This window comes from Tyto alba, unplaced genomic scaffold, assembly GCF_018691265.1.
Source record: "Tyto alba isolate M040663 unplaced genomic scaffold, T.alba_DEE_v4.0 Super-Scaffold_7, whole genome shotgun sequence".
Taxonomy (NCBI): domain Eukaryota; kingdom Metazoa; phylum Chordata; class Aves; order Strigiformes; family Tytonidae; genus Tyto; species Tyto alba.
Window position 1 is genome coordinate 29,380,727 of NW_024881328.1, and position 25,016 is coordinate 29,405,742.

A 25,016-nucleotide genomic window follows, 5' to 3' on the forward strand; every position below is an offset into this window, starting at 1 on the left:
GAAACTGCCCAGTGTCTTTAAGATGTCAGGGAAGTCACTGTATTTCAAGAAGGACAGAGTCCAAATCCATAGCGGCACACTGGATTTGTGATACGTATGTGGAGCAGAAAGCTGGAAGTGCTCAGCTGCAATTTGTTCTGTTTTATCTCAGTTTCAGTTACTCTGCTGCAGCAGTGTGCCATGGTACTAATATCACCTCAGTATCGTACATGAAGTCTGAAGGCTTTTTTTCTGTATGTTGTCAAAACATATTTGTCCAAAAATGTGCAGAGTTCATAAATAACCTGTGTATACCTTCTACAGGGAGAGTCTCGAGCATTAAAAGCAGAGCAGGTAGAAAAGGGTCAGTGTACTGTTGACATTTCAAAAAATGGTCCTGTGTCTTTCTCCAAGACTTGGCTGAAAGGAGGAAAGAAAATTGTAAATGGGATCACAATTACAGAAATCTCTACGGTGAATTGAAAAGGAAGGAAATTTGGTTGTAAAACATACCTCCAGCTTTCTAATAAAATGGAAGTATCACTGGAAATGAATGGGATGCCTCTATCCAAGCCAAATTAAGTCTTAATACTGAAAAAGCATGCTTTAGAAAGTCAGAAAGGTCAAGGTTCATGACATCAAATCATGGATTGCGGCTGGCAGGCCACCTCTGCAATTTCCATGGGACTAACTAAAGAAAATTGACCAAAGAAAATGCCTGCAACAACTGGGATATAGCTCAAAAAAAAAACACTAAAACACAGATCTCCCAGATGAATACTTTGGAAGTGTAGAAGGAGGCAGACAGGGATGGGTTTTGTCAATTTTTCTAATAAGTCAGTCAACTCCTCGTAGCAAAAGGCCAGTTAATGCAATATGGAATCGTTTAAAAGTCAACTAATATTTTGAAACTAAACAGCCAGTCTTTTTGCAGGGGGATATTAGCCGGAGTAAATAAAAATACTTTCAAGTGTCACATTTACAAAAAATCATGGATCTGGTATGGATTTTAGTGTATAATCAGGCATAAGGACCTCCTACTCAAACTATGGGCACCAAATTCAGCTTAAAAATACAGGAGATGGAGGGTAATATTGCCTTTGAACAAAAGGGCTTGAATTAATACTATAAGATTTAATGACATCGTGGAGACATTGCCTCAGAAAAGAAAGCTGTACTAGCTATGCCTCCAGTGAGTAAAAGAACAAAACAACTGTTAGGGAACAAAATATTAATGAAAGAAAGAAGTGTCAGTACAAAATGGTTAGGTTAAGATGAAGGATCTGTGGAAAAACAATAAGTGAATACAAATTAAAAAGAAGATGATCAAATTAAAAAACAAAAGCATATATCCTATAGAATGCATCAACAGAGTGATGCGCTGAGTGAAACCTGGGGAATAAGATGTGTGCCACAAAATGCAAATATATCCATTGCATTGTTAAGATGGATATTGAAAATTGCTCAGGAGACCAACAGACTGAGAAGCTCAGCTGGCTGCTTTATAGGTACAGATACTTGGAATACAAATGTTGCTGCTTGTGTTGGGTTGTAATTCACAACTGATCAAAAAGTGTGGAGTTTAGGCTGCAAAGGTGAGGAAGTAAGTTTTTGTTCCTGTGATAAAGTGCACTGTAAAATAAGCCAACTCCATAGCAGTTCTTGGCTTTGCTTTCCCTTGATAAATAGGCCTGTGGCTGAAAGATGGTTGTCAGCAGACATGCTTTAAAAACAGCTAACAGATGAATAAGGTAGGAAGCCAACAGTATCAGGTGTAAATATATTATTTTTGAGGATGTTGGATTAGGATTTTTTGAGCAAGCTTCTTGCAGCTCTCACAGCATTGTGCATGTTCCCATGTTCCTGTATGTTCTACCATGGCTCAGCTAGGTTCCTGTAAGCAAACAGCAGGTTTGCAAAGGCACCCATTGCTCAGAGGCAGACTGCTGTTAGTTCTCCATAATCAAGCCAATTGCTTTGTCTCCGTCCAATCTTTGCAAAGCAGGCTCAGGAAAAAAAAAAAAAACCAAACATTGCAAACAAACAAAAAAGAAACCACAACAAAAAACAACAAACAGAAAAGATGTTAAAAAGAACACAGAAGTTGCACTGTCATGATGGCAAGTTTCAAGCTTCTAATAGCAAGCCACTTAAATTGAGTCAGTTACAGGTATTCTCATGTACATATTTAAGAGAGAGGAAAGGGGATTATGATGATAAAGTAGGAAAGTGAATTGTATGTGGACAGTCTTAATTTCACACTGCAAGGTAACGACAGGCTGTGAGATCTTAAGAACTCAAATGTAGTTCTGGGTTCTTTTCCAAACACACAGGGGACAGAGTCGTGAGCACTCAGCATGCCACCCACTGAGAAATAAGAAACAGGGTGGGGAAGATGCGAACTGTAGAGAAACACAGGGGCAGTGCTTTAAGAAGACCTGCAGTTGTTTGTTATCCTCAGTGAAACCCTGCATTGTGAAGGGAGAGCTTTTCTATCAACTGGTGATTAAAGGAAAGAGGTATCTAATTTGGGATTAAGAGAATCACTGAAGAGTTTAATAGTAAAAACAGTTGCTAGAGCAGCTGTTTCAACACAGCTCATACAATTGGCAGCCAAACTGCTTGCATTTCATAAGTAGGTGACATCTTTAATTTCTCTGCAGAGAAGTCTCTTAAACCCTTATCAAGAGAATATTCTAAATTCTAGAGGGTTTTGTCCAACTTTCTTTGCAAATATAGTCACCTAAGGCTTTTACATTGCTCTTCAACTATGACACTTTTGAAAGTCATTCTTTGGATATGTTGATCCAGGTTGAGTACTTTATTCTTCAAGAAATGTTGTGGAAGCTAGTACAAGTCTGATCCAGAACCACTGCAATCCTTGGACATGTTCCTACCAATTGCAGTCAGCAGTAGGTTTATACTGAAATGCAATCACTCTTAGAGCATATTCCTTAATGTCTTTGCTGTCTGGGTCAGTCTGGTAGTAATTTGATAAACTCTAATTAGCATATTTGTTTTTTACTCAGGAACTCTGCCCACCAATGTTAGCAGTCTCCCTCTGTAATTTGGAGATCATTGAAAAAGGAGTGTATTTTTGCCTGCTCTCTATGTTCTTCTCCACCTCATCCCATTTTACCACAGATATAAATGAAGTAAAAGTAGAACTTAAAAATGAACGTAATTCAAGGTTGTTGAAGAATTGCAAATGTTCACATCACGAGCAGTTATGGACCAGTAACTTTGTTAAGAGCAAGCATGGAGCTGAACCTCCTGTTGTACACTGTTAGAGAAAATTAATTCCTGCTTACTTAAGATCTTTATCCTCATCTCCAGGCTTGGAAAAGATTGCATTGTTCTAGCATTTAATAGTTATGTAAATTAGCACTAATTTTGTCACTTAGCACCTGTAGGAAATTTTCTACTAGAACAGTTCTTTAAAATATGACATAAACAAAGCACAAGATGCATAGTGATACTGTTCTTTTGTTGATGCTTATTTGGGAAAATATGCATAAGTTATTGAGCATCTTTACCACAGGTAAAGATGTCATGGATGTTGCCAGAAGCATGCCAGCAAAACTTTGTAGGTACGTGGTTGATGTTAAATAGTACATAGGTCACTAGTCAGATTTTCGGCAAGCATTGTTTTGGAAATACATTATATGCCATAATGCATATGCTAAAACCCACATCTTTACAGTAATGGTAGCATCTTTGCTGTAGTCAGAAACTTTGTCTGCCAAAAACTTAGTCTGGCTATAGAGATATTGACAGAACTCATACCTTCTGCTGGCTTCTGTCTGGTAACGCTGTAGCCTCCACTAGTTTTGCGCTCTGTTCTGCACAAGCAGATGGGATCCTACAGCTGTTTGAATAAGTATTAGTTTTAAAGAGTTATTCTGCTCTGATTAACCATTCAATGACGTGGGAAATGTTGGGGGAGAGAGCGCCTAAGGAACCTCTCTGCTTCAGGCTTCTTGCCCAACAGAATTCATTTAAATGTTTGTGCGGTGATGAGGTGAGGAGTCATGTAAACTGGAAGCTGTTCCTCAAGTCACCATCTTCTTTCTGCACACAGACTAAATGATAGCTCATGTGCTTGCAACAGCTGAAAAAACAGAGCAGAACATGCAAACACATCCACTGCATAACATACGTGGGAAGCAAGAGGAGGAGAGTGTTAACTTTAATAGAAAGTGAATTATCTGCCATTTTTGTTCCGCTCCAGATGTAATTCAGCGAGGAGATTGGATCTGTGCATTAGATAGTCTGAGACAGTACCTTGGAAATTGGCAGCAAGTTCCAGCTGGAGAGGGCAGTAAATGTGTGAACAAAACCCAGATCCGGTTATCAAGTAAAACCCTAAGCTAACGGTGTTCCTTGGATATTGAGTAGCTGGCACTTTTCTTCATTTAAGGAAGAAAAATAGCCTTTGTTTTCCAGGTGAAGGGAAGTACTTTGAGAGCAGTCTGTTGTAGATCATGACAAAATCTGGCAAGCAAAACCAGTCTCAGCAGGATTTCACAGTTGAAAATCCATGTGAATGCTTTTTGCTTGGATCTAGGTGTTAGCGTACTGTTGTACATACCCATGTGTCACCAGGTTTTGGTCCCTTATTTAGCATTTTTGTTATGAGTTTTGGCTTGATTTCAGATGCTATGCTGTAAAGAAAGAGAATATTTGTTTACTGAGAACCAAGATGTCTTCAATATAAAAAGAATGTATTTTTAGAAGCATGGTATGGTCACAGTTTTTCCTTTTGTTTTGGTTTCATAAAGAAGTAATAGTGGTATGCTCTTGAACTGAAATCAACCACCCAAAACAATAACTGCGACAAAACGAGTAGAAGAAAGGACATACTAACAGTCTTTCTTCCAATGATATTCAAACAGCAAACACACTTTACAACTATATGTTCAGCGATTAAAGATTTCCAGAATCAGTTAAAAGCTTTAAGGATCCCAGTAGCCATGCTCAGAAGGCCTGTGAGACTTTGCTGTGCGTACTGTTCCTTACTGGCTGACTCGACTTCTGGTAGTCCTCTAATTAGCTTTGCAGGGGTCTCTGAGGGCATCTGGGTTTCTCACTGACTAGGGAATTAGGCTGAATTTAGGCTGCCTGAATATATACATGGTGGGTTTGAGCATTTTCTGTAAGAATCTCTTTACCATGTGGTGTGTTGCAGCCCCCTCTGGAATGGTGAGTGGAAGCAGCTCGGGTACAGGCTGTGCTGCAGTAAATGGCAGAAAGCACAGAACAGATCAGTTTGAAATGAAAGGGAATTAAAAAAAAAAAAAAAAAAAAAAAAAAGACGAATTCAATTAGTCAGTTGAAATTGAGTTGGGGTTTACAACTTGAATTTTTAGGCCCAGATCCATCAGAGCACTTAAGCACCTGCTTTACCTTGAATACATTTTGCTTTTCAATAGCAATCATTTGCCTAGCTATCAGAGACCTCCAGGAAACCTGGACTTAAACGTGCATTGTAAAGCATGGGGGAAGGATGGCAGACAGTCAGTAGTACTTAGAGAAATTTCACTTTTTCACTCCCTGCACTTTCTTTGGTTTAAATAATGCCTCCTTAATGTTGCCTTAATGCAATGCTTTTTGTTAAATATCCTGTAAATAATATCAAGAAAGGCTATTTAATGAATAATCTGACTTTTTCTTTGAAGAGACTTGTTACTGATCTTAACTTGGAATCTCTTTAGTATTATTGAGGGGAATAACAACCTTAATGCCATTTTGGTTTGATTTCTTTGTGTGAAGGGCTGACAGCTCTCCCTTCTCTCTCATCACCAAACATCTGAAGAAAGCTCTGTTATTGAAAGATTACTGCAGTGGTCCTTGGTCTTACAGAGTTTTCATCAGAAACATTTAGTTTTTAATGGACAACGGAAAATGTTCAGCTGTCCATTATTGCAATTCTTTGTACACAGTCTAAAAATATAAATGAAAATTATAATTACATCTGTAATTCTGGGTCCCAGCTGAAATCACTTTAATCTCAATTTGGGGGGGAAAAAAAAATCAATACAGAACTCTTAACCCTAGTCTTTTCCTCCTTAGACATTTCATTTTCAGTTGTACTAGTTTATTCCACAACTTTTATAAGGTTTTCAAGGGACTTTAATACACAGAGGCCATTTTGCATCCTCAGAATGTTTTTGGTGCTTTGTGCTTTTCTGACTTAGGAACTGCAATGCTCTTCTTGAGTAATGGCTTATATTGTAGCTGCTTGATATGATACAAAATTTCTCCCTTTTACTTTTTGATCATTAAAAAAAGAGAGGCCTTTGAAATGTTGTGAAGTTCTTTTAAAGAAAATCCCATTTTACCGGAAGTGCATATATTTTCATTAAAGAGGGAACCCGAGTCAGCATTAGAGATTTAACGTTGAGGTTTGGAAAAAACATCGTTCTAAACTCACCACAGGTTCTCTCTACTATATTGTGCTTTTTTTACTATGGGATTCAAATAGTAGGTCTGTCAAGGTTAAATTTTATCATTGTCAGGGGTTTTTATATCAATATGTGTAAGTACAGAGGTGCTGTCAAGTGTTTTGTGTTTCTGAAACCTGCATCTTTCTGCAAACCTGGACTTAGACCGATAGTTGCTTTGGTTTGAGTTAGCTTCTGGGGAAGAAAGGAGAGGTTGCTTTTATTCTGTAAGGCCTATGCAAACTATTAATTGTCCACTAATTACAGCTTCCTCTGAAGCATCTGGCTCTGGTAATAGTCAAAGACGTGATGCTGCAATTTAGGGAACGCTCTGCTACATTGCCCCAGTCGCCACACTATTAATAATTGTAAATGTAACAGCCACATAGAAGAGGTGTGCTGTTGTTCATCTGGTAGAATGTCTTGTTTCTTAGCAATTGCATATATGTACACATCTCTAGATCATGAGCACTCAAAAAATAAAAAATAAATTAACTGTGTTTTCGTCAGTCTTTCCTCTGAATACCTGAAAGGCACAATTGAAAAGGAATGTTTCCACGTGGAATGAGGCATTTCAGCAACCCACATCTAGTACTCCAGCTATTTATTTGCTGTCTAAGGCTGTCAGGTCTTAACTTCCTGACTTCATTCCAGGATACAGATGTCTCATTCTCTCCCTGCCCTCTCCTCCCCTTTCGGATACCATTCTCCTATACAAGACCCTAATCCAAAACTCATTGAAATGCTTCCATTGACATCCAGAGGCTTTGGCTGAGGCCGGATGAGTCTGGGGCACAAATTTCCTCATCATACAGAGTTATTCCCTCTTCTCAGTTTGGTATCTAGGCAGAGCACAGATCTCTTTCCATCTTTACTTCGCTCTGCAAAGTATCTTGATGTTTTTTTTAATGAACGTGCCACTTCAGGTCTATCACACTGCACAGTCTGAAAATTCTTAGAATGATATTGTAGTAGTGACCTTTATTCTTCATTAGTGAATCAGCAGCCTAACTTACTGTGGCTTTAAATGAGCTGTATAAATTGGTTGTTATTTTCAATGATGATTCCCTTGATTTAAACATACTAGAGCAGAGATAATTGTTTGATTGATTCATTATGTAAAAGATTGTTTCAAGTTAGAGGGTGTTTTTATTTAATTTCTTTTTTTCCCCCCAGCCAAATTGAGACTTGCTGTCTGGAATCTTTGCCAGGTCCTTACCAGGTTCAGATCAGGAAGTGCTATTGCTTCTCTTTTGTTACTGATGGCATGTAGTAGTCTTCCTGGGTGGAGAAGGGGTGCCTCTCTGATTGAGGTGGTGTTCACCATAATCTGAGCTGAAGCTACTGACAGCATCATGTCTTGCACATAAGACTCTACTGCACATCATAGTATTTGACACATGATGTATATATGTGTTCAAAAGAAATTAAAGTCTATACCTGGTGGTGCTGTCCAAAGCCTTTCTTCTTCTCAATATTGGCTTGCCCCTGTCTTCCAATTGCTGTGCTGTCACCTCTGTAAAGTATCACTAATTTCCAGCTGTTGGCATTGCTCTCCCATTGCTCAAGGATGCAGTGTTTTGGTGTGTCTTTAAAGCATTTTTTTTTCTGTCTTCTGTGTGCTTCCTCTTCCAGCATCAGCATCCTGATGTCTTCTGTTCTAGGTACATGACTAAGCTGATAAAACTGTGTTGTCACAGGCTGTGCTTGCTCTCTCTAGAAGGTTGCTGTGCTCCAAGAACTTTGCTGTTGCAAATTTTATCTTGTCATCTGGCACACAACATGGTGTGCAGATGGCATAGAAGAAATTTGTTTAGAAGCTACATATCTCCTCTGTTACAAGTGTTTGCGGGGGGGGGGAGGGGGTGAGGGGTGGGTTTGAGTGCACATAGATCTGGGATATTGATGATCGCACCAGTTCCTAAAGAGCAAAGGAACTGCATGCCCTGGGACCATGCTAGTAAGTCCTGCTGGATGCATGGTGCTGCCCCAGATCAGGAATGCATGGAAGAAAATCGCATAGATCTGATGATGTCTCATGTCATCTTGGACTCCTTGCAGGCATTGCCAGGGCTGATGCTGCTGGGGAAGGAGACAAAGAAGAGAAGAGTAGCCAGGCCAGGAGGGGAAAGTGGCAAAAAAAGTGGTGGGAGCGATGGGCTCCAGGAAACCAAACCCTGGACCTTACAGAGGGAGGCAGAGAGGACAGCGAGGGATGTGGCATCTTGCCCTGTTGTCATGTCCTCCCATCTCTAGCCTGTGGTCTAACGTGGTGTCCACTGACTTCCAGATTTGCTTTTCTTAAGGGAGCACAGGCCAGCAAACGAAAAGGGGAAGCAGAAGAACTGAGCACAGAAGTGTGAGAAAGTTACGTCATCTTCATCTGTGAATGGACCACGTAGGGTAAATATCTATAGACATTAAAGTTAGTGCCATATAGACGAGTAAAAATTCTGCCTGTGCCCGTAAGGCTGGGTCACGGTGGTTGGGAGCTGGATTGTGCATTTCCTCCATGCTGCGTGGTTCAGATCTCAAAGCAACATTACAGTGATGTATTTGGTAGCAGTGGTAGGGGGGTGTGTGTGTCTCATTCACACAGTTATTCTGCAGGGTGTGTTGAGGGGGTGTTTGAGGAACCGAGCAGATTCACGGCTGTGTCTCACGTCTCCAGAATCTGCTTCTGCTATCAGAATCTGGTGCGCTAAACCCTCCTCATCTAAGCAAGTCAACAGCCTGTCCCAGGCTGCCGCCTCAGAGAATGGCAGGGACTTTGTAAATAAAGGAAACAATTGAATGATAAGTTCACACTTCAGCACACTGCTTAACAACCTGATAACAGTTAATTACATACAGTATTTTTAAATGCAGCAACAGGGAGATAACTCATGCAGAGATGGAGCACAGGCACTTGGGCCTCACGACCGAAGGTTAACCTCTTACTATCCATGAACCTAAAGAGATCAGTGGCCTGCAGCTCTGAATCTCACCAGCTTTGGACATTTGGTGGCTAGCAGTGACTCAGGGCCATCCACAGAGCATTTCCACAGCCACAGGGGCAGGGTGAAGCTGTGCTCAGCCCCTCGACTTGCAGGGCCCCGCTCTGAAAGAGTGACCTGTGTGCTGGTGGGCAGGAATTGCAGGGTGGTAAAACAAGGGCTGTCTCCACGATGGGGCAGCAGGTAGAGCGTGTCCAGTCGGCAGTCACTCGGCTTGCTGCAGCTGCGCTGGTGTTGGTGTAACTGTAGAAGCTCAAGGAAGAAGCCAGCATAAACACAGCTGGAACGGGCTGCGTCGCAGGGCGCTGGCGGCCGTCTGCAAGTCACGGCAGCTGCAGTCAGTGCTACTGCTCTCCGGGCACCGGGTGGGATGTTTCCGTCTCTTCTAGCCCAGTGGGATTGAGGGGTTTGACCTCTGTTATTTAAAGCTCAACTTCAGGACATCTGCTGTCAGAGCACCTACAAAGTTTGTGACTTAATGCAAGTCTAATTAACTGATTTGCCTATCCAAATCTGGAGATTTACACACTTCTGTAGAGGCAGCTGTAAAGTTACAACTTCAGCTGTTTATCATGCCCTGAGCCTTTAAATCTCAATTATTAAAGGTGGTGTTTAATGGCTGGCTGGAAAAGGGGTGGTTACCAGAGTGTTAATGGCGTGCGGCAAGCCAGGAAATCTATAATCTAATGCCTGTATTGAAATGAACGGTTCTAACAAAAGAAAATATAGGGGGGGAGGATGTACTTACAGGCTGTTTGCACTGTTTAGGAGCAAATCAGTACATGAGCAGTAGGGGAACAATGGGGACTGAAACACTGCCTGAAGAAAGAAATAAGAGCTGCTTGTTTCTAAGGTCCCCCTCACCCCCAAAAAGCAGCCATTGTTCTCCTCTGGATCTTCAGCTTTGCCTTTGTTGCAAAGGGGAAAAAACGGAATGGCACATCCCAGTGAGTTTAACAGAATGTCTGGACCCAGAAAGAAACAAAGTGAAGGGAAAAATAACCAGCTACAATCAGTTTCAAAAATTTTCTTTTTTTATTGAAGCATGGTTTTACTACCCAGTTTGTGCCATCGGAGGCAGAATTGACAGCCATGCTTAATCATGGCAATGGGGGAAAATGCTGCAAGGAATGCTTTAATTTAAAGGAGAGATGCTTTAAAAAAAAAAAGAAAAGAAAAAACTAAAAGCTTTGTAATAACATTAATTCTTATGGGTTTTTACTAGCCCCCTAAAGATCAGACAGCGTGTTAAGTTCCCAGCAGCTGAATTGTAAAGACCTGGGCCTAGGTTGTTACTACTTAGGAAGATTCTTTTAATGATTTCTGTTATTTGTTGAAAATCATTTGAACAGCACAGCTGAATAATCACCATGCTTTAAATTCATTTGACATGAAAAATGAGAACAGGATAGACTTTGGGTTTATATGTCTTTGAAAGCACTTTACAAAAACGGCATGGATAGCAGTAGTGCCATGAATGGATAGGCAAAGGGAAGTGGTTCCTTTGCTCAGGAGGAGCTCTCCCGGAGCCTGAGCTGTGTGTTTGTTTCCTTCTGAAGAGGGATTTTAACTATGGCAACAGAATTTCATTTAAATCAAATTAAAATCTCCTGAACCCCACCACAAGGCCTTTAATTTCTACACTGATAGCGTCCAAAAAATCAGTAGAGGTTAGGCCAAGGCAAAGAGATCTGGACAGTATTTCTGGATTTTGTGCTGCTGCTGCGCTGGGGCCAGCGTTAGGGTCTCCCCTCTGCGTGTGTCTCTCCCTTCTCATTACTTGCCTGCCCTTGAGGGAAGTAGCTGGCTCTTCTCACGGCAGGGATAGCAGAGTCCCCATGGCCCTTGGAGCTACTGCACAGTAATGCAGTACAAATATTACCATAACCGAGATTTAACTTCAGCATCTCACCCCAGTGGTGGCAGTTCTGTATGCGTTCAGTACTACTTCATATTAGTTTGAGTCTGCATTAAAATGCAAAATTCAACTGAGAAACCTAAACATTTGCTTCTCTTGCCGGCTTAAGATGCATACATCCTTTAAAAAGAAGTTTTCTCCCCTCCAATGTAACTTTGCCATCATCATCTCAGAAATGTGATGCAAGAGACCAAAGGCAAAGAGCTCTTTTAGTCTATAGGAAGAGCTTTCAGCCCCTGCTGATCTGCAAAACAAAAGACCAAAGAGACCTTAAAATCTCATCCAGGTCTCTCCCCAACAGAGCATGGGGGTTCCTGAGCAACAAGCATGACTGCTTAGCATTGAGAGTAGGTTACCAGTGCCAAGAGGTTAATGACTCACACGGTATTATGTTGTGTTGAATAATGAGTAACATATGAAATGACACATGTTGTAATGACTTGCTACTTAAAGTACCAATCTACTTAAGATCCTTTTAAGCTTGAAGAGATCACAGAATAGCGATGTCTTGTTCAATAGGTGCTACTTTATTTTATGCCTCTTGGTAGAAAAGATGTATCATGCATGAGAGAATAAGAACAAAACAAGTGAGGAATTGAGTAGGAAGGATTATTGGACTAGTTGTTTTGAAAGCTTATTGGACATTTACAGAGCACCGGCTAGCATATTCAGGTTTTTGTTGCTGTTGATTTGAGGGTCTTAATCCTGATTATTGCAGTTCCTATATTTGTAGGTTGGATTTAGGGAAAGAAAGAAAGGCGAGCTTTGCCTGCAGGATGGGATTATCGGAAGCTGGTCTGAGATCTGCTGTGGAAAATAAACTAATGCTGGAGCAAAGGAGCAACTCAGTGTTTTATGATTTTATTAATGATGGGAGGGGGTTTAATTAAATGGCACCCTGAATTCTGATGTTAACCAATCTGTGACATAGTTTGCTCTGTTAGGGATTGAGAACAATCTATTTGCATGCATGCAAAGTAGACTGTTCATGCTGTCATAAGAAATCTTATATAATCTTACAGTAAAGTTTTAAACCTGTCAGACTACTGTTTTCCTATCTTAACAGTTGTTTCTTCAGTCTGTTTATCTGCATGGAAAGCTAGTATCTGACTAAATGTTATGTTTGGTCCTGGATGTAAAAACAAGTGGGACACCTAAATGTCTCCAATTGCTAAGATCTGCGCAGGGAGCTACTGGGGCCCAACATCTCTCAAAATGTGGCCTTCTGCAAACAGTAAAGGACTTTGTTCTCCAGCCGCTTTAAGGCTAAACTTCAACTAAAATAATATAAACATGTCTACTCACTTACCTTCCGGGATTGTGGTGGTTTTGCTGTTTCTTTCTAAATATTCCAATCCATAGTACTGTAGAGAGAGAAAACTATGCATATAAGCTCTTATGATCAGGCCAGTCAAGGCCACTGGTAAACTTTGCAAAACTGCATGAAGGGAAGAGAATCAACCCTGCCTGCATTGCATCTGAAATGCACTCTTGCTTGAATTTCACACAGACTTGTGTGGTTCCCTCCTTCTCCAAATCTAAAACAAGTATGAATTCTTTAAAAAGGGGAGAGAGAGATTTTTCTGCTCTTCCTGCCCCCCCAAAGTAATGCAGGTCATGAAATGATCATTATTTTTATGGGTCTGCAAAGCCTATAGCAGTCAAAGCTATGTAATATACATTGCAGAGTGTTCTGCTAATCCAGTCTAACCACAGTCGTGCCTGGCCCAGGGATGAGGGTCTGGTAACTGGAAACCTGACACTGAAGGAATTCCAAACACAGTCCTCAAACTAAAAACAGCTCTCTCTGCATGGCATGTGCTACATGAGAGCCAGGGATTGTATTCGTTTACGTTATCTGATTTTTTAGCCTTGTATTGTTGATAAAAGAACAGGAGAAGAAAGCACCTCCACCAGCTCAGCCCATAAATAATCTGTGTGTGGTGTGTTTGAGTTTAGTATGACATTGCTAGACATCTGTCTTCTTCTGAGAGGTACAAACTTCTCTCACAGACAGCAGCCACTGAGCACTTCCTTGTGCTGCAGATTCTTCCCAGCACTAAGATACCAAATTTGATTTCCAGTGTCTTTTTAAAATGTAAACCCCATCATCAGCTATGGGAAGTGTTGGTCTGAAACAGCAAAGAATGTTTGTTATAGGAGTATCTCGCCTATTAAGATACAGAAACAGACTGTAATGAAGCTCAGAGTCATGCAGTGACTTTTTTGAAACCTGCAGTGGCTTAAAAAAAAATTATTTTTTTTTTAAGTTATATGCACATTGAATATTAAGCAACAGAAGTTCTTAGTGCCGCTGTCTACAAACAGCACTGCGGTGACTTCAATGCTGTATCTGGAGAGATAGTGACTACATGGTCTTTCAGTCGGTTGTTTTAACAGTGTATGTTGAGAAGAGCTTCATAAAGACAGTGTAATGTATTTGATACTGTAAGATTGTTTGTTTGCATAATTTAATTCTTACATCAGCTTCTCCTTTCTTCTTTAAAAGTAAATCTTCCTGGCTGAGAGCAAACAGCATGCAATCACAACGCATACAATAGAGTTTTTCGGTGAGAATTTGAACACAGATAGGACCTTGTTGCTTTCTCCCGTTCTTTAATCACAGCCTGAGCTGCCTGATGGCATCACCCAGAGCCTCTGTATGTCTTGCTTAGACATGAAAGAGACTGCAGCCAAATGTGGGCTTTCCATTTGCCACTTAGCCTGTGGCTGTCTTTGAAGTTTATTTCAAGAAGTACTCCCTGACAAAGTAAGAAGGTAGTTTTCATGTGAGATTATATCCCTTGCAAAATATTCCCTCAACAGTGAGGAGGAGACAGTGATGTAAGAAGAGAGCATTCCCTTCCTTGCTTTTTACCAGGTACTAAGAGGGTGACCTCTGTGATTCTTCCCATAGAACAGAGGCAAGAAATACTCTTTGTCATGATGAAATCCAAACCCCCAACATGAAGGAGCACAGCATGAACAGCCAGACCATCATTTTACTTCCCTTTCCTTTCAGATAACCCAAGCATGTGTCTCGTGGCTGATATTAAAGGTGACCTGCAAATGGGGGTTAACAATGAAACACAGTAAACCCAAAGTGAAATTATTTTTTTCTGGTTGTTTTTTGAAGCATCAGGTATTTAGGCCAGTTTGCCCGTTGAGATTCTCCACAACTGAAGAATTACTGAAACAGGGGCTTTAAAAAAAAAAAAAAAAAAGGAAACTGCAGAAAGCAAAAAAGTATTTTAGGTAGGTTTTTTGAAACCTACAGATAACTATTTAACTTCAATGACTAAATAACATTTTGGGTAAAATAAGCCTTTCTTAAGAATTCGGAATCTTTTGGCGCAGTTTTAAACCCTGAAGCTCTTAAAAATTCTGTAGTAAAGCCAGAAAATATTAGATTTTATATTCTTTGTGTTTGGAAGATAAATAAAGCAGGGATAGAAAAACAAACTACTTCAGGCTTTACTTGGCATAGAGAAAATAACAACACATGTACTGTTAATTGAACATCAGTCACAAGTTACCTGCTTTATTTGGACAAGGCTACTTTGTACTCTTAAAGCTCAAAATGGATCACAGTTCTTACCTGGTGAATAATTTAGAAGATAAACCAGTAGAGCTGCTAACCATTATATGAAATGATATGGCAAAACATGTTTGTAACTACCGGTGTGTGCGATCTATAATTTCTCTACAGAGGAAGGTGAGATTTTGCTTCCTCACAATAAAATAAACATTTTAAGGGCCACCTTGCCCTTGAAATTTTTGAGGAGTGCATCTCACTGCCTCACCAGTTTCACCTTCTTGAACCTGGTGCTTCTGCCTCCCTCCCTTCCAGTGCTTCCTTCAGCAGCAGCCTCTGCTTTTAGCTAGACCCACATCAGTGATGCATCTTCCAGTGGGAGCCAGGAGAGATGAACTATCAGCAAAAACGCTTCTTGAGCTCTGAGATCAGTTCCTTCCCAGGATGTTGTGTCAGCTTCCCTACCTTCTGCCTACCATTAACTTCACTGGACCCCCAGGTCAAACAACTGGCCAAAAATCTGGAAAACAGCTGACGGTCAGAGCAGCTCCTACTCAGCATGTCCTCTCAGAGGGCACGCTCCTGGCCGGGTCCTTTTGAGTGGCTGGACCTGCTTGACCCAATTTGTGGATTTCTAATCACTCCCCTGGGTCACTGATTTTCCACTTGAGGTTATTGGTTTGACCCCCAAACTGTGGGTCACTTGGGAGGTGTGATATGGCCCTGTGAACTGTGAACTCATCAGGAGCCAACAAAAACAGCGAGGGAGGGGAGAAGAATTTCATTAGGGCCTCCTCAGAGGTGGCAATGTCTGCCGAGTGAAAAGGCAGCGGTTGTTTTGCTTCTTGCATAAACAAGCATAGCATCTACAAGAGGCTGCCAAGTAGAAAGTGTTTGGTTTGAGTTGTTATGGCAATTTCTTTAAGGATAAACAACAGCATATACTTTTACACCATGAGCTATCAAGTGAAAATGGTGTTGCTTCAGAGGAGCCCTGCTCTTCCTGACAAGAACTGCCCCCAGTGTTCCAAACTTAATCCTAATGGTGACAACATTTCTAAAGCCAGAGCTTGGTATCTGTAGGTGTTTCTTTGATTGACTTTCTGATGGATAATTTGACACGCTTGGGGAAGGAAGGGCTGTTTTTTCCTGTATTTTAAGACTTGTCAGATGGAGGTTCATGTTAGAGCTTCATGGGGACTCCCCAGGCTGGTTGGTTGCACTGTGAGCAGCTCCCTAAGAGCAGGCTTCACCAGGCATGGCTGGAAGGTGGGGAAGAATGAATCCTCAGAAAATAATTTGTTTTCATCATGCAGTGCTGATCATAAAAGGGGAAAAAAGTGTCATCATTGCAGCATGTGTATCTGCACACATAAGACCCACTGGGATTACCAGGGGAACTGAGCTGAAGAGTGTGGTGCAGCCATGAGGATATCTTCATGAAATTTCCCCCTGGCCATGCTGCCCAGGGGCAGCCTTTTGGGCAGTTGCCAGGGTTTCCCAAGGTTTTAGTCATGCAAGAGTTCTGGTTATCATTGCTTAGATCACTGCTTGTATAATTCCCAAGGCTTCTAAAAAATCTCACATGCCTTCTGTCTTCCTGGGGCTTTCCTAAAGGATCCGTGTGAAGTGGATTCAAGCCTTGTGTCCGTGTACAACCTCTCCTCCCAGCTGCTAAGCCCTGACTCTGGGGAAGACACTTGAGAATGACACCACCTATGGATGTTTCACCCTCAGATAAGGGAAACTGGTGCTAAGAGTGGACAGCCTGGATATTTCTTTATTTTTTAAAGAAAGATTTTGCCCTTCCTGCATGTTCGTCTCTGCAGTTTGTCTGTACAACCAGAGATGGTATTAGCTGTAAGTGAACCAAAGGTGGATTTAGTTTTGTAGCATAGGTTACAGCAATGAAGACCTGATAGCACAAGCTCAAGCAGTTTGGGTACATGCCTCAGGTCTGGCACACTTGTGCTTTGATTGCTCAGGCTCATTTTCACTGCAAAGCCAGAGCTTCTGTGGCAGCAGTGTCACTGTCTCCTAGAGCCGGACTGGCTGGGCTTTCCTAGATACAGCTCTTTTGGCTGGATGGCAAAACACATCTTCTTTCCCTGCAACATCCAGACCTCTCGTGTGAGTTGAAGGATAAATTGTATGCTGAAGGCTCGTTAGATGATACTGGTGGCTCAGTCCTGTTCTCAGCAGTCATTTTGATACTAGTTAATCTTGAATTTGTTACTGTAGAGTAATTCAATTTTGTAGTTAGAGCTCTGTCCAAAAGCTACCTGGCTCTTCAGTGAATTCTGGATCAGGTTCCAAGCTCAGTCCCTTTTTGTGTAATCCACAAGAATTTGATTGATCATAGCTGCAGATGAGAACATCTTATAAAATCTAATATGCAGGATTTTAAGCATTATCCTTATATTAAAAGGTGATGGATGTAGGTTTGACATTTGTTCCTGTTGGTTTGCTGCTTGACACAAAGCAGTTCCTACCGTCGCAGAAGCGTTTTGTGATTGGAAGTGCATTTTCGCGCACAGAGGAATTAAAAGCTGAGTGTGATGGGACTGACTAGTGAACAAGTCTTCGTATAGAAATACATGGAGCAACTCTTTGGCCTGCTGTGGAAATTAGGCTTTGTTACAAGGCGTAGGTGTGTGAGCAGAGACAGCAGTTGTCTCAATACATGCAGTTAAGAGTTCTTTCAGTATCTCAGAGGGTGGCTTCAGGCCCTTCAGCACTTTATCTGGACTGTCTCACCAGGTGGGGGGGATAGGGGGGAGGCAGGGAAAGCCAGGAGTGCCTGTCTTTTATAATGTTCTGTTTTCAAAGCAAAAAGTCTCTGGGGAGCATAGGGTCCTAAAAGTCCAGGGCCTGGAATTCTTCCTTTTGCTCTTTCCATTTTAAACAGGAAACATTTGCACTAAGTTATTCCAGGGGGAGAACTGTAGGTTCATTTCAAGGCAGATAGTGTTTGTTCATTGCCTATGTCCATGATTTACCCCATGGGCTTAAACGAGTGCAGCAGAAAACCACATGTTTTGTTTTACTTCATGCAAAACAAGTTCCAGTGGAGTCTGGGAGCCCAGATTAAGAAAGGGGGAGCATGCTTGTAAAATCTCTGTGTGAACAGAAGAGAGGCATTAGCGAATTGTGAACACCTGATCTGCCCTACCAGAATGATGACTTTTTTTAATAAGTCTATGCAAATAATATTTAAACAGTTAATGAGTTCAGGCACGAAGCCACAGAGCAGGTGTAATTGATTTATACTTTCAGACCCTGTTTTGGGTCAAAACCCTGTCCTCTTCCTTCAGCTCTCACTTGGAGAGGAGCTGCTTCTACAGTCAGTGGGAGGTTTTGCCCAAAGTGCAAAGACATTTGCGATCAGACTGGTTAAAATTCCTAATTGAGTTGAACTTTTGGGGTTGCTCTAGTGACAAGTCTGTGAGAACAATTATTTTTGCCATTTCAAAAGTATCACAAGTTAAGCTGTATTAGGAAAAAATATCAATGCTTCATTAGTGCGAATCATGGAATTAAGATGCAGAAAGCTACAGAGAGGTCTCCATGGCACATCCTCAAGGATGACATGTTCACATGTTGCTCTTCACATGAACGAGAGCTTGTCCGATCCATACTGATGCAGACAAGTTACAGGGCTGTTGTAATATCAGACCTTCTAGATCACAGGAGTTTTTTTGAAACTCCATTGGCAGCTGGCCCATTAAACACAGGTATTGTAGCCTGACATCCCTAGTGTTTCTTCCAGGAGTTCCAGTTTTTCCAACTACAGTGTTTGGAAAGTTTTACAGTCTGACATGTTAGGAGAAAAAACAGTGGGAAATGGCTTGGAAAGCGTGAATATTTGTGCATGTAAAGCTTATGGGATTTGCAGACATGCAGACCCAACTCATCTGTTTATCCTCAGGCTAGATAAGATTCAGTCAAACACGCATTGTTTAAAGGAGCTTTGTTTCCATTATGGCAAATGGATCACAGGAGGCTGACTTTGGGAGCTGAAGGGCTCCAGTGCTCCCCCATTGTAAAAGGTCTGTGATGTGCGCTGGACCCTTCCTCCAGCGTCCTGGGTGTTACAGACTTTTGTAGCGAGCAGGTGGGAGGCTTGTTACCCTTCAAAAGTTCTTTTGATTCATCTGGACTTGTCATGCTTGAGGTGGCATTTCCTTTCCCAAAGTAAACATAGATTGTGAATGCAATAATGTGTTGCTGGGCTAGTAGACAGCCTTTTTATGTGCTTTATTATGTTTTTCCTCCTCAGACGTGGACCTGCAGAGCCACTGGAATATTTAACTGGGCCACGAGTAATATACAAAGAGAGAGATCTTCCCTACTACCAAGGAGGACAGCCTGTTGTCCACCCATCTAAGGGGAACTACATCCGTGCACCAGACACAAGAGTGGCAGAATTGAGATACCCCCAGTACTACCCAGCCCAGCCCATCACAAACCAGCATAAAGGACCCCTCCGGCAGGATGTGCCTCCTTCCCCTCCTCAGTCCCACCGAGCACCAGCTTATAATGAAATTGTCCGACACCGTGGGACCAGTCCAGACCAGTACCAGTACAGGCAACAGGATCCCAGGCAGAAGAATCCCATGACTGCAGCTGTATAGCCATGCACTGGACTTGCCAGCACAGCCTGGGAGGAATCCTGTCGGACATCATCCTTGTAGAGTTGTTCCTAAGCGTAGCTGCCTGTAAGAGTGGCACATGAGACCTGGAGTCGTTCTTACTGAGCTGGGCTCAGCGTAGGTGCTTTCTAACAGGCAAACTAAAGCCACGTGAGGTACGATGTGTTTTGAGTACGTGAGGTACCAGACAGTTGAGTATTTTTTAATTCCTTTTAAAAATAGAAAGTGGCTGCTGGAAATTAAGCGCAACACTTAATACACCTCAGGGCTATTTACCGAATCCAGTTACACCTGTACAGTACATAGCTGTCTGTATAAGGGCAGTGGTGTCACCAGAGTTTACTTCAGAGTGCTGTTGTAGAGCCTTTAAGTGAGAACACAGCATGCAGTACGGACTCCATGCAGAGCTGGGGATCTGGTGTGATCCAGTGTGTGATCGTGAGTTGACAAAGGGCTGCTGTGGAGGTAGCGGCCACATTCCGGGCACGTTCAGACCAGCAGCCCTGTGCTTTAAGGATGCTGCAGTTCCAGATTTGTAATCTGGCCTCCGTCTTCCTCTTTCTGTTTAGTGGTGGCAGCAATCTTGCAGCCTTCATTTTTTGCAGTTGGTGTAGGAAGATTCTCCTCTTACTGCACTGGCTGCATTTGGAGTAAGGCAAAAAGCTTTATCTGCCATCCTTGGGCAGGCTCGCAGAGGACAAGGCAGCCAGCCACCTGAGAAGTGTGTGTCTGTAGATATGCGCGTGTGTGCTTGTGAGCATTTCTTAGTTGTACAGTGTGCACTCTTTAAATGTACAGCCTAGAGATCAGATCCTCAGCTGCTGTCAGTAAGTGTCACTCTTGGGGTTTCAGTGGAGCTGGCCTATAAGAAGTGGCTGAGGAGGTGACCGCGGGCATGGACTCCATAACTCATGTTAAGTTACTGTATCGTGCTGCCTTGGCTCTGGCCAGGGCAGCCCCTTCCTGGCCTTCTCTGGCCTGGGCTACAGCAAAGTGCCTGCCGGCGGTGTGCCTGGCCCTCGCAAGCCAGCCGCCACGCGAAGGCACCCCTCGGCCCGGGGCCCACTCTCAGTCCCCCACGGGAAGCTCGGCCTCGGGCAGTGCCAAGTGCCAATTCACTCGAGTTCCTGCAGCCAGGGTCCATCAGGCTGGGGGGGAAAGGGGCTTTTCAAAGCACAGGGTGAGGGAAAAGACAAGGAGAGCGACAGGGAGGGCTTCAAGACCCTGGGGCCCAGGAGGAAGAGGAGAGAATAGCTGCTTGTAGCAAGTTATTTGCAGCAGTACATAGGCGGAGAGGAGGTGTGAGTGGGGAGAGGGGCCAGCAGCGCAGCAGAGCTGTGGGGCGATAGGGCAGTGGGGTACGTGCCCGGCTTTGCCCCGTGCAGCCTGAGCTTGCTCTGCAGCCAGCCAGCCTGGGAGGAGGTCAGAAATGCGTGTCCCCAGCCACAGGGACCTGTGCTGCCCAGCCAACAGGGCTGCAGGTGCTCAGAGATCTGTCTCAAGGATTTGCTGTCACAGGGAAACCATACAGTCTTGCCACCTAGAAATAAATTTTGTGAAGTTTCCAAGTGTCCTTAATTCCTCAACTTCTGCCTTTTAGGAGTGTTATTGAACCATTTGGGCTCCTCTCCTCATCAGGGAGAGACTGTGACCTGGCCAAGGATTAAGCACAAGATTTTCTTTGATGTCTTTTTGACACCTTTGGTATGCAACAGATTAAATCACATGGGTCATTTCCCAGGTATTAAATATCACCGGGAAGGTTTGTCCTGCTAGGAGCATGTCCCTTTATTAGATATCCCTGGGAAGAGGTCTCATTAGAATAAGAGATCCATAAGGCACAAGGCAGGGTGGGTCTGTGTACTGCTGCTTTCCAGGGGCCACTGCTGGCAGGTAATGGCCCTGAGGAGAAAGAGCGTTTAATCCCAGCCAACATTTCTTCTGTGCTGCTAATGCTGATGGGAGACTGGCATAACACTGAGGCACAGGGAGTATTGCAGCTGCCCACCTGGCCAGCAGGCTCTAGCATTTGCATTCACACCACTTTCTACCCACCAGACGGGCTGGGAAGCAGGGGAGAGGAGACAGCTTTGGGGTGGTGGGGAAACATCTCTGTGATTCAGATACAGGGCTGGATTCCCTGGGGCAGGGGCAGTCACAGCTCTAAATCCAGTCAGGAGGAAGCATTGGTGGGAGGGAGAGAGGGAGAGGAATGCAACCGATTATGAAGCAAGAGTGTTTGGTTCTTGTTCCATTTCTTTTCTGCCCTCTTCCCTAGTAATGTTGGAGGGAAAAACCTCTGGAGGGAGGGTTGGATGTAAAGCTGGATGTCTCTTGCTACCCTCCATAAATAAGGCACATTCCCCAAGGAAACTCTGCCTGTCATGTACGTGCTGTACACAGCCTTTCACTTCTCTCAAAGAGTTTTAGATGCTGTAGGATACTCAGCCAGGACTTGGCAGCCACAGGGTAACCGTTGGTGTTATGAAGGCCCACTGAAAGTGAAGCGAAAACTAATTAAAATACTTTCCTTTCCCTCCTTGAAATATAACCCCTGATACATTTGATCCAGCTGTAAAGAAACTAATATGTTTGCGACAGTGGCTTTATCAAGCCAGGCCACAATTAAAACCAGCTCTGAATATAAGCTACTGCCTTTATAAATCACTCTCAACTAACCCTTCAAATGGCATTATAGCACAGGAAACAGAACTTATTTACAGTATTTCAAGAGCCAGGGCCAAATAAAATCTGGATGGAAACAGCTCCTGGGTTATTTATAGCCTCTGAAGGACCTGTGCAATTGTCTCCCCGTAACCTGAATCTCTCCTTAAGAGCTCCCCTTGACTGCATCAGCTCCACTTGGTTGAGGCGGACAGATCAAACAAATACCTTCTGAGCTGTTAATCTTACCCAACAGGTTATTAAATGATGATTCTACTGTCAGATCAGTGCAGAGCTTCTTCCAAAAAAAAAAAAAAAAGTGCTACAAGCATAATATATGGATGCATCCTACAGGTGTTATGAGGAGCTAAGGACGAAGAACAGCCTGACCTAGCTGGGGGAACAGGAACAAAAAGTATTACAGAGCATCTCATCAATCTCTGGTGACATTGTTCTGGGAGAAAATTGCCATTTGCTGGTTTAATATCTGGTAGACGTGCAGTATTTTCAAAAGTATAATGTGTAACTACAGTATATATAGTCAGCTTCTCTGCAGTGTAAAATGTATGATTTTAGCACCATATTGTGGAAAAATATGTACCGTGCAGAATTCACGAGGTGCTACAACTGACGGTTGAAAATACACACTTGCAAAATCCAAAAGAGCCGTTAAGTAACAAGTTGTTCTTTTCCCCATATGTCCATATGTTTGGGAAAATTATGAGTCTGAAATGCTCTTGACACGTAATTGCCTCACACTCCCTCATCCAAAATGTGCCAGTCCAGCAGTAAAGTTACTGACGTAGCGGGTGTGAAAGGAGAGTTTGGGTTTGCTACAGGAGCAGTATGCCATAAGCGTGCGTGTGAACAGGAGTCAAGACAAGGGGGAGAGAGGCCCACTCTCACGTGAAGCTGGAAGCTTTGATTTCCTGAGCTGGTGGCGCGCCGCCTGCGTTTCTGGCTCTGGCGTGAGGCCAGCCGGGCCCAGCAGTTGAAAGATTAAGAGATAGAGAAGGAGCCTGTGGATTTTCTGAGTGACCACCCACTAGTGAGCCACGATCTTGGCCTGCAAGCAGACATTACCACTGTGATATATTATGATGCAGAAGTCTCTAGGCACCCCTCAGATGCATAAAGAAATATCAATTACCCGTTGTGGAAAAAAAAACGGGGAACTAAGCATTAAAAAAAAAAAAAAAAAAAAAAAAAATTCCTGCCTTGAAAAAGTGCATGCAGCCCTGAATTCCAATTCACTCCAGCTTCCTGGTCTAGAAATAGCTTCACGTGCTGCCTAATTTTTTTACGGATGAATTGTGCTACCTCCTCCTCCCAGCCATCACAGATTTGTTTATCAGAGTTAGTGCTGTGAGTGAATCCTACCGACTGCTCTGCCAGGGCCACGTCCAGACACTCTGCTCTGAGCAGGGGCTGCTTTGCACTTCCAAAAGGCCCTACACCTGAGCTCTCCGTCACAGTTGTTCTGCAGAGTCTCTAAGCCTTACATGCAAAAACAGAAGCGCTATTCACTATCTCTGCGTAGAAGAGAAGGCTGTATAAGACGCTATTCTGTTATTGTGGGGGAGAGAGAGGTGTTTGTGATCCTGACAATATCTGTGTGTTTAAATGAAACTGATTTTAAAATCATGTGTGATTGTTTTCGGGGAGAAATTCAGCACACAATTTTAAAGGTTTTTTTCTAGTACCACATCAGAGATTTTGATCTTTTGTTACATATGGCTATATAAATTTTACCTGTTTTATTTTGCATTAAAATAAAGGCTTTAAGACTATATATGATTATGTATTTGTACGTACAGTCTTTCTCTTCTTTGTACCTACAAAGTCATACTCACCCTGGGATGTGATTTGATATTAGAAGACCGTGAGTGATCAGGCCGGATCAGAATTGGTGAGGTGACTTTTTAAAAAAGAAAAACTAACTACAACAGCCATGTGCTGCCTTGTAGAAAAAAAAAAAAAATCACAGGGCTTAACTTGATTCCCTCTCAAATCTGCGTTGTCTTCAGTTGTAGAGCCGGAGTCCTGCTTTCATAGCCTTGATTGAAAGGAGAAGCAAGAGAGAAGTCCCTTGCCACCTCTGCAAATTTCAGCTTAGGCAACTGCATGTTCGTTGCTAAAGTTCCCCAGAGTTTCATCTCAACGTCGAGCTCTTCTTTTGCTGTCGGTAACAACCGAAACGTTCTGCGGCTGTGCAGCAGGTACCAGGTCCAACCAGCTGAGGCTGTATTTCAGCGAGATGGCTGCAGCACTATCTTGCCAGAGATTTAGGACTCCTTGGAAGTTTTACAGAGGTACTTAACTTCAGGTACGTGGGTCATTTCACTGAAGCTGATGACACTAGTTTTCATATTCCAGATTATGTGCAAGCATAAATCTTTGTAGGATCAGAGCTATAGGTTGCAGAGCACACTGAGATTCAGGCAAGAGTGTTATGTTAGATGAAGTAATTTTCAAAATAGCAGATATTTAAGTGAAAAGTCACTAGAGCAGGGAGAAGGATGAATGTAGCCTTTCTGAGATAAAAATTTTGTTTTACCACAAAGAAAAAAGAAAGAGTAGAGAACAAAACAGAAGGATGGAAAAGTGCAGAAGGTTTACAACACAAGATATAGCAGAAATTGCAGTAATGGTTCAGTAAAAATAAATGTGTACTGCACTCCAAAACATTTTGAATGCAGATCTCAGTATTTATGGCCAAGACAGTTTGTGGGCAACTCTTAGTCAATTTTAGCATGTATTAAATTATAATTCACCTAGATGCCAACTTTAAAAGTTATCAGGTCATAACTCGCACTTACAGCTAAAAAC

General features: G+C 42.6%; 1 protein-coding gene across 3 annotated transcripts in view; it reads left to right on the forward strand.

Annotated features, from left to right (window-relative positions):
* PARD3B (par-3 family cell polarity regulator beta) overlaps positions 1-23,405 on the forward strand; it is a 432,753-nt gene extending 409,348 nt beyond the window's left edge. For 2 of the 3 annotated variants that reach the window (XM_042783978.1, XM_042783979.1), the window contains one exon: positions 19,151-23,405. In XM_042783978.1, the coding sequence (XP_042639912.1) occupies positions 19,151-19,505 (355 nt within the window). In that variant the 3' untranslated portion in view covers positions 19,506-23,405. The remainder of the gene's footprint in view (positions 1-19,150) is intronic. The other variant, XM_042783980.1, reaches the window with a different exon arrangement.
* The last annotated feature ends 1,611 nt before the right edge of the window (positions 23,406-25,016 follow it).